This window comes from Artemia sp. Qi Xiang Cuo, chromosome 7 (assembly GCF_049724085.1).
Source record: "Artemia sp. Qi Xiang Cuo chromosome 7, ASM4972408v1, whole genome shotgun sequence".
NCBI classification, from domain to species: domain Eukaryota; kingdom Metazoa; phylum Arthropoda; class Branchiopoda; order Anostraca; family Artemiidae; genus Artemia; species Artemia sp. Qi Xiang Cuo.
Window position 1 is genome coordinate 75265824 of NC_142800.1, and position 15271 is coordinate 75281094.

The following is a 15271-nucleotide window of genomic DNA, read 5'->3' on the forward strand; positions in this document are numbered from 1 at the left end:
ACATTAAGCAAAAATTCAAATTTAATAATAACATAGCGTAACGACTAATAACATGGCACTCTGATTATATATCATGGGTCCTTGAAACCATTGTTAATCTGGATCCAATCCTCCGAAATGGAATCCTCGCTATACAACGGTCAATAAGACCAGACCTTCTCAGAATTCTAGAAGAAAAATGCCAATTAAAAACAAAAATGGTTTTAGTCTTCTCGCACTATTTTTTAGTCTAGGAGGACCATAAATATTTTCCCCCCGAAAAAGGTTCTTTAGGAAAATACAATCAAAAGTCAGTTCCGGTAACTTGTAGAAAAGTTCCCAACACAATCTAATATAGTTCCACGTCTCCTTTATTGATTTTCTCAATTGCGACTGGTGTCAAGTCCAGAATGTATTAAGTACAAGAAAACAATGCCATTTGCAGGACATAGTACTGATCATTCTTACAAAAGTAGAAAAAACACCTTCTTTTTCTCTTTTTTTTCCGAGAGCTTAGTTCTGCAGTAAAAATTCAAATAAGTAAAATACTCCTATTTATGGGCATTTTAACTTTCTAAAATAACATTTCTTATTGCCACTATATATCCGAGAGAGGTTCATTTAGGATCCCCAGTAGCAGCTCATCATTACCACTATTAAACAAATTTACTCCTAAGTTCACCAATTCATCGAACTTAAGAAGAAAACGCCCGAATTCATCCCCAAAACGCAGCATTGTGGGCAAGTTTGCATTTTGCATTGGGTAAGTTTGGTAGGTTTGCATTGTGGGTAAGTTTGGAAAATTAATATCCCTCCGGCTTCCTACTGTTGGTAGACAGTTGATTTCTATTAATTTTCCCATTGGTTTAGTAGATTTCATGTGGTGGGAAATTACATTAGGACTGTTGCGATAGATGAGCTTACTTGTGAACGGCAAGTAAAAAAAATTAGGGACCAGAAATCTCCAAAGTGCAGATAAGAAAATAATCTCGAAATGCAGTATTTTTCTTCATAATTTCCCTTTCGTTTACAATAGGAGGTATTTTGCTTGCCGTCCATGAAAAAGACTGACGCAGATTGCTTAGAATAGCTTTATTTGAGGTCTAGGAAAATAACTTAAACTTTTTCGCATGTAGATAATGATCCATTTCTTGACTTAGCGCAGTTACCAATCCCCCCGATTCTCTTCCTTCAGGCGGGAGTGCTATGCGTGGCTCGGAGAAAATTATTTTTAATTTTTAAACTTAAAAATTGGGGAGATAAACTTAAAAATTGCGTAGGGGTCAAAACCCTACCCCCCCCCCCCCCCTGGGTTGGGGTACGGCCGTGGGTTATAACCTCTGTTTAAAATAGACTTGGTAGATTGAAAGTAGTTTCTACAAAATAAACATTGTAATCTTTATCGATATTTTGAGCTTTATATATTAACGTCGTAGCTGTTGTTTTTTATTATCAATTCTTTTTAAAGGGTTTTAAAGTTCAATTCCCCAAGATATGATCACTAGTGTACAAAAAAAAATAAGAAAAGGAGGGAAAAAAAGACAAAACAAACGCGGATAATTTTAAGCCTGTGAACAAAGCAGATATTTTGAAAAGACATCCGCTAAGCCATCTTGCCGATTCTTGCCATGGATACAAACGCTATCTGTCCGTCGATTTGTATTAAAATGAGTATTGATCTTTTTTCGTGATTAATTAAAAAAAAAAATCTGAAAAATAAGTTTTTCATAGAAAACTAAAGGCCATTTTAAACTTAAGCTCAGCAGATACAAATACCTTTTAGAATTCAAACTCAAAACGACCAGAAATTACTATTAAAGAATAAATGAAACCCAAAACGAACAGAAATTAAATAAACAATCATAGCAAAAACATACAACAAGTAATAATATAAATGAATAAATAGATCTTAAAGCGAGTAATGCTTAGATTGAATGTGAATATCAAGCTTAAAACGAAAAAAAAAATGTTTTTGCTATTGAAGTATAAATGAAACTTAAAACGAACAGAAATTAAATAAACAATCAATGCAAACAAACATACAATAGATATTAATGTAAATTAATTTATAAATCTTAAAACGAATGAAACTTAACTTGAATATGCAAATCAAGCTTTATATATAATATATATATATATATATATATATATATATATATATATATATATATATATATATATATATATATATATATATATATATATATATATATATATATATATATATATATATATATATATATATATATATATATATATATATATATATATATATATATATATATATATATATATATATATATATATATATATATATATATATATATATATATATATATATATATATTTATCTCTTGTTCCCATCTCTTGGACTTTTTTTTCTAAATTTATCTATTGGAACATTTTCTATCCAAATGTCTTAGTTCTTGAGCACATCTAGAGAGAGAGAGAGAGACATTACGAATTTAATTTTTTTTTTTGTTGAAGTGAAATACAAGAGTGAAAACTAATTGTGTTGGAACTTTTAAGGAAAATGGATTTTATTGCAATTCTTGTATATCCGCTTTTGAATATTGAATATTTCAGAGTTGGAAGTGACTAAAGTGGTACTGTGAATACGACACCAAAGCTATGCACCAGAATCCCACTGAAATACCACTACTGATAAATCTGAATTTAACATTAATCAATGTCAATATTTTCGTAGAGAGAACATTTCACTTTTAGTTAAATTTGAACAATTGTTTTCAACATAGTGAAAATTCCTTGATAGTCTCGGAACTACTCTTGGATACTCTCGGAACAAAAAAAAATTAAAGATGTGTGCATAAAAGTGAATACGAATTACAATTGACTTTTTCTTTACTACACATTGTTGATTGTCTATATAGCACATTATTAAAAATATTTCAATGATATTAATATAAATGTTTATATTTACTACCCGTTTACTTATTTTTTTTTAATATTATTAATTTCAATTAATATTTGCGTCAATTATTAATTTAGTGGCTTAAAGTTGTTTTGTTAGGCAAGATCTCCTTCTTGTCTGTGCGCTAGCCTAGGTAAAAGATTAAATCTCTTTTCTTTGACTTATCTCTATCTGATTTATTTCAAATATTGCAAATTGCAACCTAATTGGCAACTGAAATACTAAGGTGTGACTGCTAAAGAAACAACTAATTTAAGTTTTCAACTTGACGTTATTCGAAGTGCAGTACACACAACGGCGGCGTTAAAGCAATATGCGGCGTTAATATCCTTCAATTATCCTATCAATATCCTATAATATCCTATCAATATCCTTCAATTATACTCGTATTTTGATTTGTAATACACTCCTTTTCAATAAAATCTGTTCCGAACAAAATGAGCTGTCCATGTTTCAAATCAAGAAAGTCACCGTCTGTCGACACTCCAGCACAGTGCTCTTCCAATAATATATCAGTGTTGCTAGGTAAGCATTGGGATTCCGAAGAGCAGTACTGGAGAAATCCAGAGCCCGTTACGCCCCCGTTGAAGCGAAAAGTCATTCATTCTGGGACTTTCTATTATGATTCATCATCGAGTGCCAGCTATTGCTCTTCTCTTGGTATGCCCTTATATTGATTGAAGGATCTACCATTAAGGGGAAAAAAATATTATGGCCCTATTCTTCCGTTTAAAAACGTTTACTATTATTCCATTGGTCTATTTATGTGATTAATTAAAAAAAAAAAATTCCACAAAATAAGTTTTTCAAAGAAAAGTAAAGAACTCCATTAAACAAAAAATAAAATAAAATAATCTACCAAGCTCGAAACTACCACAAATAAGCATCGATAAATAAATAAAACCCAAAACGAACAGAAATTGCAATAAATAACCGAGTCAAACTCAAAACGAGCAGAAATTAACGTAAGTTGGGCGCAAAACCCCTATGGGTTTTGGGTTTTCGTTTTGGGTTTCATTTATTTATCGATGCTGATTTGTGGTAGTTTCGAGCTTGGTAGATTATTTGATTTTATTTTTGCTCATTTTTTGTTTAATGTTTAATGTTTTTTAATGTTTTGTTTAATCATTAATCATTAAACATGTTTAAACATTAAACATTTGTTTAATGTTTTGCTCATTTTATGGGGGGGGGGGGTTGTCATCCTCACAGACTTAATTTCCAGAACTCTCTACTACGTTGAACAAAATGGCTATCTGAAAATTTTGATTGGATGTGTTTGGAGGAATGGTGGGCGTGAGAGAGGGGTTAGTTACCGTCCAATCACTTTCAACTATTAAAAAGAGCACTAGCCCTCTAAATTTCCAATTGAATGAGCCCCTTTTGAAGTTTTTACGACAACTCGATCATTAAAAACCTTATATGTCCCCAGGGCATAACTTACAACCTTCACCCTGGGGACTCTGGAGGGTTCGTCATCCTTGAATACATAACTTTCAGAACTTTCAACTACGTTGAACAAAATGGCTATCTATAAACTTTGATTGAATGTGTTTCGGGAAATGGAGGGCGTAAAAGGGGGGTTAATTACTCTCCACTCACTTTCGACTATTAAAAAGGGCAATTTCAATTTCCAAACAAATGAGCCCTTTTTGAAATTTCTACAACAACTTTCTATATAAACCTTATATACCCCCAGGGCATAGCTTACAACCCTTGAACTGAAAGCTCTGATGGGGTTATCATCCTAAAAGACCTAATTTCCAGAACTTTCGAATACGTTGAACAAAATGGATATCAAAATTGTGATTGGATGTGTTTGGGAAATGGTGGACGTGAGAGGGGGGTTAGTTGCCCTTCAAGTACTTTCGACTTTTAAAAGGGCAATAGACCTTTTAATTTTCAATTGAATAATCCCTTTTGGATGTTTTTACAACATCACCTTCACTAAAAACCTTAAATGCTCCCAGGACATAGCTTAAAACTCTTGCCCTGATGGTTCTGGGGGAATGTGTTGTCATCCTTAAAGACCTAATTTCCAAAATTTTCAACTGCATTGAATAAAATGGCTATCTAAAAATTGTGATTGGATGTTTTTGGGGAAAAGGTGGGCGTGAGAGGGGGGTTAGTTGCCCTCAAATCACTTTCGACTAGTAAAAAGGGCACTAGCCCTTTGAATTTCCAATCGAATGAGCCCTTTTTCAAGTTTCTACGATAGAAATTTCAATAAAAACTTATATGCCCCTAGGGCATAACTTATAACCCTTGCTCTGAAGACTGTGAGGGGAGTGTCCAACTCAAAGGTATAATTTCCTGAACTTTAACTGCGTGGAACAAAATGGCTTTTTCAAAATTTTGATTGGATGTGTTTGGGGAAATGGTGGGCCTGAAGGGGTGTTAGTTGCGTTCCAATTACTTTCGACTATTAAAAAGGGCACAAGCCATTTCATTTTCTAATCGAATGAGCTCTTTTTGAAGTTTCTACGACATCGCTTTCTATAAAAACTTTATATGCCCCCAGGGCATAACTTACAATCCTTGCCATAAGCGTTGTGGGTGAGGGGTTGTCATCCTCAAAGACCTAATTTCCAGAACTTTAAACTACGTTGAACAAAATGGCTATCTCAAAATTTTGATTGGATGTGTTTGGGGAAAAGGTAGGCGTGAAAGGGGGGTTAGTTGCCGTCCAATCACTTTCAACTATTAAAAAGGGCACTAGCCCTTTGAATTTCCAATTGAATGAGTCATTTTTGAAGTTTCTATGACAACACCTTCTATGAAAACCTTATTTGCCCCCAGGGCATAGCTTACAACCCTTGCCCCGAGGATTGTGGGGGAGTGTCCTCCTCAAAAACATGTTTTCTATCTGGAAATCAACTACGCTGAACAAAATGGCTATCTCAAAATTTTGATTGGATGTGTTTGGAGGAATGATGGGCGTGGGGGGGGGGTCTCGCTTTCGACTATTAAAAAGGGCACTAGCCCTTTGAATTTCCAATCGAATGAGCCTTTCTTGAAGTTTCTACGACAATGCCTTCTATACAAACCTTATATACCCCCAGAGCATAACATAAAACCCTTGCCCCGAGGGTTGTAGGGAAGTATCCTCCTCAAAAACATATTTTCTATCTGGAAATCAACCACACTGAACAAAATGGCAGTCTTACAATTTAGCGTGGATGTGTTTTGGGTAATGATGGGCTCAGGGGGGGGGGCTATGTGCCCTCCAATAACTTTTGAAGGTTGAAAATGGCACAAGCCAATTGAATTTCCAATCGAATGAGCCTTTTTTGAAGTTTCTACGATGACTCCTTCTATAAAAACCTTATATGCCCCTTGGGCATAACTTAAAACCCTTGCCCCGAGGGTTGTGGGGGAGTGTCCTCCTCAAAAAGATGTGTTTTATCTGGAAATCAACTCACGCTGAACAAAATGGCTATATCAAAATTTTGATTGGATGTGTTTGGGGGAATGATGGGCGTGGGGGGGGGGCTAGTTGCCCTCAAATCACTTTCAACTATTCAAAAGGGCACGAGCCCATTGAATTTCCAATCGAATGAGTCTTTTTTGAAGTTTCTACGATAACGGCTTCTATAAAAACCTTATATGCCCCCAGGGCATAACTTAAAACCCTTGCCCTGAGGGTTGTGGGGGAGTGTCCTCCTCAAATAGATATCGTCTATCCGGAAATCAACTACGCTGAACAAAATGTCTATCTCAAAATTTTGATGGGATGTATTTGGGGGAATGATGGGCGGGGGGGGGGGGCTAGTTGCCCTCCCATCACTTTTGACTATTAAAAAGGGCACTAAACACTCCAATTTCCAATAGAATGAGCCCTCTTAGAACTTTCTACGACAACTCCTTCGATACAAAGTGCCCGGGTATGGAGAAAAAAAAACGAAGTGCCCACATCGTTCTTTACTTAGGCAGCGCTAGCGCGCTGCCTATGACTTATCTCCAATTGCCGATCATATTATCAGTTCGTTTTAACGAAGTAAGTAAGGAACGACTTGGCCCGACCAAGTAACCGAAATTCTAATAAAAATGAATTTTGATAACAATTAATATGTCAAAATAATCGGATTTTTATACTGATTCTAAATATACGAATATATTAAGTTTTATTTTATCGTTCAATAGCTACGAGCCTGAGAAAACTTGCCGTAATTTCTAAAAAGGGAAGAAGCACCCTAAAAAGTCAAGTGATCTTAATGAAAATCAAGCCATCTGATCCAGCATATCAGAGAAACCTACTATAGAAGCTCCTAGCTACAAAATTGCGGAACTGAAAAAATGGGCAAGACAAAAAATCACGGATGTGTGTTTATTTATTTGTTGTTTTTTTTTTCACACGGCTGATATAATTAAACCAATGGTCCTAGAAGATCGGGAGAGGGCTCACTTGAACGAAAACCATAAGCTCTAGTACCCTTTTCAAGTGACCAAAACGAATTTAGGGTGACTAGCCTCCCATCTACGCCCCGTTTTCTCCAAAAAACGTCCGATCAAAATTTGGAGATGTCCATTTGATTAAGTATAGTTGACAGGTTCAATAACTACATATCTGGGTATGACATGACCCCCCCCCCCCACCGGGGGGAAAAGCTGTGGGTTATGCAATTTGTCTATTATTTCTGTATAGTATTTGTTATTAGGAAATATACATACATTTTCCAGAAGAAATTTTACACGAAGAAGAGAGGAGGATTTTCTGGCATGATTCTAAAAACGGCCTGAAATTAAGATTTTTTTCAGCTGAAAGTAAAGACCAGCATTGAAACTTAAAACGAAAAGTAATCATTCCGTATATGAGAGGGGCTTCCTCTTCCTCAGCCCTCACTCTTTACGCTTAAGCTCGGCTTTTCGTCACAATTCGGCTTTCACATCACAATTCGGCTTTTCGTCACAATTCGTAATACTTTAGCGTAAAGAGCATGGGATGATGAAGAGGCAACCCTGCTCATATACTGAATAATTTCTCTTCGTTTTAAGTTCTAACGTTGCTCCTTACTTTCAGTAGAAAAAAACTTGTTTTTTTTACTTAAATTCTGTTCATTTTTATTTAATGTCTGTTATTTTTTGTTTGGTTATGTTCACATCTAATTTTGAATCTTTAAAAATATGCAAAATATGATTGTTTTTTTTTATGAATTTTTATGCCAGTGAAAAACGAAGTTTTTTACAGATAAACTTTCAGTTTCTCGGTAGATCGAAAGTACAAAATCAAGACCCATTAGACAAGTGTCCGAACTTTGTTCTTTAGCGTCAACAGCAAGCCCCTCGTGTATAAAACCAGTAGCAGTCATAGGCGGCGCTAAAGCGCATCGTCGCGTCCTTTTCCAGACCAGAACATAATTTGCACTTTACTGGGAAAAAAATGAATGTCCATTGTCAGTTTAATATACATATGCTGATTTTTATTTCTGAAAGTATTAATAATTTTCGACTTAAGGTAAAAAAGATAACACATTTAACATGTTTTTTTCAATTAAAGTGCAAATTATGTTCTGGTCTTGAGAAGGCATGGGGGTTCTCAGCCCTCCTAATGTTAATTTCTGCTCGTTTTGAGTTTGACTCGGTTACTTATTGTAATTTCTGTTCGTTGTGGGTTTCATTTATTTATTGACGGTGATTTATGGTAGCTTTACGCTTTGTAGAGTATCCGATTTTGTTTCTGTTCCTTTTTCGTTTAATGGACTTGTTAACTTTTCTTTGAAAAACATATTGTGTGGAAAAAGTTTTTAAGTTAATTTCCTGAAAGCTCAGTGGTTCTCATGCTAAAATCAATATGAATTTCTAACCGGTTGTACGTGTAATTGTAAATTTGTGACAACTATTCTACCTAACGAACCCAGTCACGCTGAAAATTATTGTTTTTCCTGGAAGTCCAGTTTCTCTGGCGAAGGAAGTCCACGCTGTTTGAAAAAAAAATGTCAAACTCGAACTTTCAAGGAGGTTCAGTTTCTCTCACACTGAATTTTTTTTTTTTTTTTTTTTTTTTTTTTTTTTTTTTTTTTTAATAACGTCAACTCAGAGCTCAGTAAGAAAAACCTATTTGTTGTCTAAACCCCAAAATCTAAAAACTTTTATTGTGAACACTTCAAAAACGTATTTTTTGTCATTATGATGCCAAAGCTCCTTTATTAATTGCGAAGCCACCTAACTGCAGAAGCAAATACAGTATGAAGTTATTAGGTTATGTGGAGCATAATCTGCCATAAACTCAGAGAGAACTTGGGATCACATGATTTCAAATCTCAATTCTGTTTGTATTTCTCATTATATTCGGCCCTGTTCGGCTGCTGTTTTACAAGTCATTACAAGGTACTGAACAAAATACTTCACTACATAATAATGAAAGCTCACATTCAAGATTATGAAACAGTTGGAGCTGACACTAATTAATCCCTAATGGTTTTACGCTTTCCTTAGCAACTTTTGCAAAAACATCATCAACTCGAAATTTTGAATTTTTATTTAGCAACTATCAATCTTTATTTATCATGGAGCGTTTACTACAAATAATTTCCTTTTCATTAACCCTCGTTTTCCTCTTTGAGGGCAATCCACTGTAAAGATAATTTGATGAACAAGGTTATTTTTGGGGACAGGAGGAAATATTAGTTTTAGAGCTGGAATGCCGAAAGGGGATTTGGTATTGCGGTTCTGATGATATAGTTCTTGTTTCCTCTAAGAAAGCTAAATTCTCCGTGGAATTTGATGAGAAAATTTACAGGAAAGTTGTCGGTAATACCTCTTTCTATCCGCCATGGCAGAAATAAGCTTTCTAATTAGCCCTGAGTTAACTCTTTCTGACATCGAAGGAAAGAGCTAACGACTGAAATGACAGATTTCCTTTTCAATCCAGAAAAAAAATAATAAAGGAAAACGAACTAAAATATCAAATTCAGCCTTTTTTAAGAAAGAGAATAGAAGTCTTACTTTAAAAGAAAGGCCCTTTTCTATATTTTGGTGATTTTGATCTTTAATAGTAACTACTACTTCAGATCAAAAATATTTTTTCGACAATGTGTTAGATAAAAGCTTGAATTTCTTTTATTTGATTTCAATCTGTTTGAATTCAATTTGAATGTAACCTGCAGTACTAATTGGATTAATTTAACATGGTCAATAATTAACATCAAAAATTAACATAATGAAAATTGCAACCGAAATGACTATTCTATTTGACAAGGACAAATACTGGAAAATAGTCGGCAATTTCTGGCTACTTTTACGGAAATCAACGTTGCCACTTTGAACCGTCAAAATAAATAAGCCAAATCAATTATTTAAATTTGACAACGTTCGCATAGTCGTCCACAATTTGTTCGCAAATTCGTCCGGAAAATCTTGAAACAACCAAAAGAAAAACCTATTTCTAGACTGCATTTATGTATCGAAAGAATAACCTTTCGTTATCACGGCTCTTCCAGAAAAGGGCCGTTAGTCCTTTCCTGGGACAATGTTTGTATCTTTTTTAAATTCTTTAAAAATTTTAACTGACAACAAAAAAAAAAAGAAAAACTATCAATTTCATTGGCATTGTTGCTGTAATCATTTCCATACCCACGATTAAAAGTATTATTTCTTACTTTTTTGGTTTCCTCATTTTATTTTTAATTTGACTACATAATTGATTTTTTTTTTTTTTTTTTTTTTTTTTTTTTTTTTTTTTTTTTTACACGTAGTAACGAACAATACTTCACCGGGTAATCACAATCGCGATCATTCCTGGTTTTTAAATTGTGGATCACAGAAAAACTCATTTCTCTAGATTTCCTTCCATTATTTTTCTAACTTTTTTTTTTCTCGAAAGGCAATAATAGTGTTTTTAATTCTTTTTCTGTTTCCCTATCTCTTCGGATGAGGCTACTGAAACCAATACATATTGTGAAGGGTGTATCCAGGATTTTTTCTCGGAGGGTGAGGGAATTTTTTTTTTTTGGGGGGGGGGGGAGTACAAAAACAATATTTACGAAACGCACTAAAAAAAAATTTAAATACATTTTTGTTGCTTTTTATTAGTCGGTCAAATTTTCGGGGGTGGGGACTCAAACTCGGTAATACCCCCCTAGATAAGGTCTTGAATTTTGTTAGCATTATTTTTTTTGTGTTAGACATACTAGAATTAACACAAGTTTATTTGTAGTAGTTTCCCAGCTAAAAAACCGCGTTGTCTCTTTTTTTAATTATCTTAATTCTCCTTCCACTGTGCCTTGATTTTTTCTTTTTTCTTTATGTGTTTTGGGATGAAATAGCTAAAATCAGCACAGGGTGTGAACTTACAATTTAAACAGTCAATTATTTTCAAATAAATGAAACCTTTCAATGCCCAAGGTATTTACGGTTGTGATAACCTGGTAAAGTACCGTCTGCCGCTACACGTTTTTGGTCCCTTTTTCCCTTATCAAACAGTTCGTGGTAACGAACTGTAAGTAAGGAGTGACCCGGCTCAATTGTAACCGAAACTCTAAAAAACGGGATTTTTGATACCAATAGATATATCAAGAGAATTGGAGTTTTATGCTGATTTCAAATATATAAATTGCACTAAGTTTAATGTTGCCTATCAAAGGCTACGAGCCTGAGAAAATTTTCCTGATTTTCGAAAAAAAGAGAGAACACCCTCTAAAATTCATAGAATCTTAATGAAAATCACACCTTCAGATTTACTGTATCAGAGAACCCTACTGTAGAGGTTTGAAGCGCCTATCTGAAAAATGTGTAATTTTGTATTTTTTGCCAGAAGAACGATCACGGATACGTGTTAATTTGTTTTTTTTTCCAGGGGCGATCGTATTGACCCAGTAGTCTTAGAATGTCGTGAGAGGGCTCATTCGAATGGAAATTAAAAATTCTAGAGCCCTTTTTAAGTGAACAAAAAATTGGAGGGCCACTAGGCCCCTTCCCACGCCCCTTTTTTCTCAAAGTCATTTGATCCAAATTTTGAGATAGCCATTTTGTTCACCATAGTTGAAAGACCGAATAACTATACCTTTGGGGATATCATGACCCTCCCACAGCCCCCAGGGGAAAGGTCTTTAAGTTACAAAATTTGCCCATTGTTTGCGTATAGTATTAGTTATTGAAAAATATAGATACATTTTTCGGGGAAGGGGGTTGAATTATCTGCTGGAGGGATTTCCATGGGGATAATTTTCCATGGGATGGGAAGTTTCTAGGGGTCAATTTCTGAGAGGAAATTTTACATTGGGGGAATTTGCCTGAATTCCTGTACGAAATTCTTCTTATGTCTTGCTTTCTCATTGCCGACTCAATTTTACGCATGGTGATGTTAAGGGTAATTGTCCGTGGTAAATTTTCACCAGGATTGAATTGTCTAGAGAATAAATCCTTTGAGAGGAGGAAACAAAAAAAAAAAATCTTTTTCAACTGAAAGAAAGGAGCAACATTAAAATTTAAAACGAACAGAAATTATTATGTGTATGAGGGGTGTCACTTCTCCAAACCACCTCGCTTTTTACGCTAAAATTTGAATTATGTCCCAATTCTTTAAGAACGACTCCTGAAATACTATGTTCGTTTAATTAGAACAATAAGAATTTTTTTTAAATTCTTAAAAAAAAACTTTAGCGTAAAGAGCGAGGTGCTTTGGAGGAGTAACCCCCCCTCAAATACGTAATAATTTCTGTTCGTTTTAAGTTTTAATGTTACTCCTTACTTTCAGTTGAAAAAACTCGCTTTTTTATTTAATTTACACCTAAAGACAAGAGAGTATTGCCTGCAATTTAAAGAGATTGGATATACTCAATAGGTTTCATTAAAACGAGACAAATTTTATGCATGGTTTGGCAAGTTCATCCTTTTTTGTATCGCGATTAGCGACTCAAAATGATCTTTATTTTTTTGGGAGGGGGGGGGGCGCCGAGATAGATATAAATTGCTTATTTACGGTCCCCAGAAAAGAGCGAACACTGCTGTTTTTTTTTCTTTTTTATGCCTACCTTCCGATAGGTTTTTTGGCTAGTTAGTGTTTTTTTTTTTTTTTTTTTTTAAGATTAAAACCAATCGACATTAATGGCAAAATCTTATGGCATTATTGTTTGGACAAAGCTAGTTTGTTGCTTTTCGTTGTTTTCTTTTCCCTAAACTGTTAATAAGTTTAACTCTCCCGTCAAACATTACTATATATTTTTTGTACCCTTCAAGATAAAATTACCTAAACCAATACTAAGCGTCAAATATAATAATTGTTTTTCCTTTCAGCGGATTTTTCTCTTTTCTAGGGATAAAAGAGACAACACTGATAGCTTACTGGTGGTAAGTTTTGACGGTTGTGTTTTCAAGCGACTTTTTTCCTGTTTTAAGCCAACAAACAAATCTAAAAAACAATACTGATAGCCTAATCTTCGACCGGTAGTGGTTTTTCAGCGGATTTTCCCCTTTTTTAGAGAAGAAAAAATAAAACGAAAGAAGACAACACTAACAGCCTACTGTGGTAAGCTTCTACTGGTGTTTTTTAGCGGATTTATCTCTTTCTCAAGACAAAGAAAAAAGAACAGCACGGACAACCTATCAGTAGTAGTGTTCAAGCTTCGGCAGTAGTGTTTTTTCACGCTAAATTTATTTGTATTTTTCTCTCTCTTTTGTTTAAGGTTAAAACACCAGAATTTTTTTTATAGATTTGTGAATACGATTGGTGCGAACAATTATTTTTATAGTTCTGTTAGTCATGCATTTTTTGTAAAAAAAAATTATCTGGTCGTACTATTTGTAATGTTTTTTTTTTACTATTCTGTCATTATTTTTTCTTTTTCTGTCTTGAACAATCGATTAATTTGATATTCCTGTCATTCTGTCTTAATAGTCTATTTCTCTTTGGAAAAAAAAAACAATCTTACTATTTATTACAGAAAAAAGAACTAGCTTCAGAGATAAGAACAACACCAATCTGTGCTATTTTTTTACAGCTGCTGATTTGGCAAATAATTCAAATGTTCAAGATGCTTTCGTGATAGCAGTTGAACAACAAGCAAGAGAGAGACTTGAAAAGCTATCATCATTAAAACAAATTGAACCAGTGGATATGGCTAAGCTCTCACAACAGGTAATAGTTTCTTGCATGATCACCGCCAGGGATGTTCCAGGGGGGCAAGTGGTTCTAAGCATTTTGTTTTTACCAAAATTTAAAAGGGGATATTTCTCATTTTCCTATTTTTGCTCCTTTTATAATTTCCTCTTGTTCCTTAGGAGGTTGTTTCACCCCTCCCTCCTTCTGCTGGAACCCAAGGCATAATATGGGAAAATGGTAGGTGAGGATACTAAGGGTTGTCCCCGGCAAATAAAAAATAACAATAATGATAAAAATTGTGTTGCTCAGCACAATTTACAAAACTTTAATAAAAATGATTTATGCATTCTTTATTCGATTTATCTGTTTTTGTTTATACTTTACATTGTACTGATAGATCCACTTATGCAAAAAAAAAAAAAATCGCCATAGGTAATTTGTTCAGGTTCTTGAAATAAACTTCGGCCGGTACTAAGTGCTGCACTGAAGCTTCCTTTCTGCACTGTAATGAAATAATATTTAATTTGAGCTATGTGTTTTTATTTCTCATAATATAAAAAAAAAACACCATCCTAACCCAGATTATAAAAGAACAAATGAATGTGGATTGACAGTTTGATATATACCCAAAATTCATTCCTGAAAGTCTTAATAATTTAAGATTTATTATAGTTATTAAAGAGAAAATGTTTCAAGCTTATTTTGTTAGTAAAGTGCAAATTGTGTTCTCTTCTCCAGAAGGCGCAGTGGGTGTGCTCCTCGCCTTGCTCCTCTTTGTGGTAGATTCTGCTCGTTTTGAGTTCGATTTGATAATTTATTGCAATCTCTGTTCTTTTAGGATTTTCTGTTTCTTTTTTAGGGGGGGTCGTTTTTTGTAATTTCTGGGTTCTTTAGGTCTTGGGGGAGGGTTTCTTTAGCACAACCGCGTAGATAGACTAGGATGTAGGAGACGATCTCTAGGTCGAGGACCCAGATCCGCCTGATCGCCGTAGAACAAAGGGTCAGTCACATTCGATAAAGCTCTCTAGCTTAGAGCACGTTTCGTTAACTTTCCTAGCGATGACGGCACTTGCTTCTCCAGGGACAATTGGTGCTTCGTCAGGTTTGAAAATGACGTATCTAGCGAGGGCAATTTTCCTCTTATCACAATATTCGAATAACTTCAAAATATAAGCGATATTGTCAGTCATTATCACTTTAACGCTCATACGAGTAGAGACTCCAGAATTAATAGGGGGTATTAATAGGGATTAATAGGGATTAATAGGGATTCGCAAGGGGTAATCGCAAGGACAGTAATAAAAATAGTGTGCAGATAGTGC

The 15271-nt window shown here is 34.5% G+C and overlaps 1 protein-coding gene across 3 annotated transcripts in view; it reads left to right on the forward strand.

The window, feature by feature from the left end:
• sdt (MAGUK p55 family member stardust) overlaps positions 1-15271 on the forward strand; it is a 276035-nt gene that overhangs the window by 95533 nt on the left and 165231 nt on the right. For 2 of the 3 annotated variants that reach the window (XM_089092566.1, XM_089092567.1), the window contains one exon: positions 13849-13985. In XM_089092566.1, coding sequence (XP_088948692.1) covers positions 13849-13985 — 137 coding nt within the window. Of the gene's footprint in view, positions 1-3042; positions 3572-13848; positions 13986-15271 lie in introns of those variants that run through there. The other variant, XM_089092569.1, reaches the window with a different exon arrangement.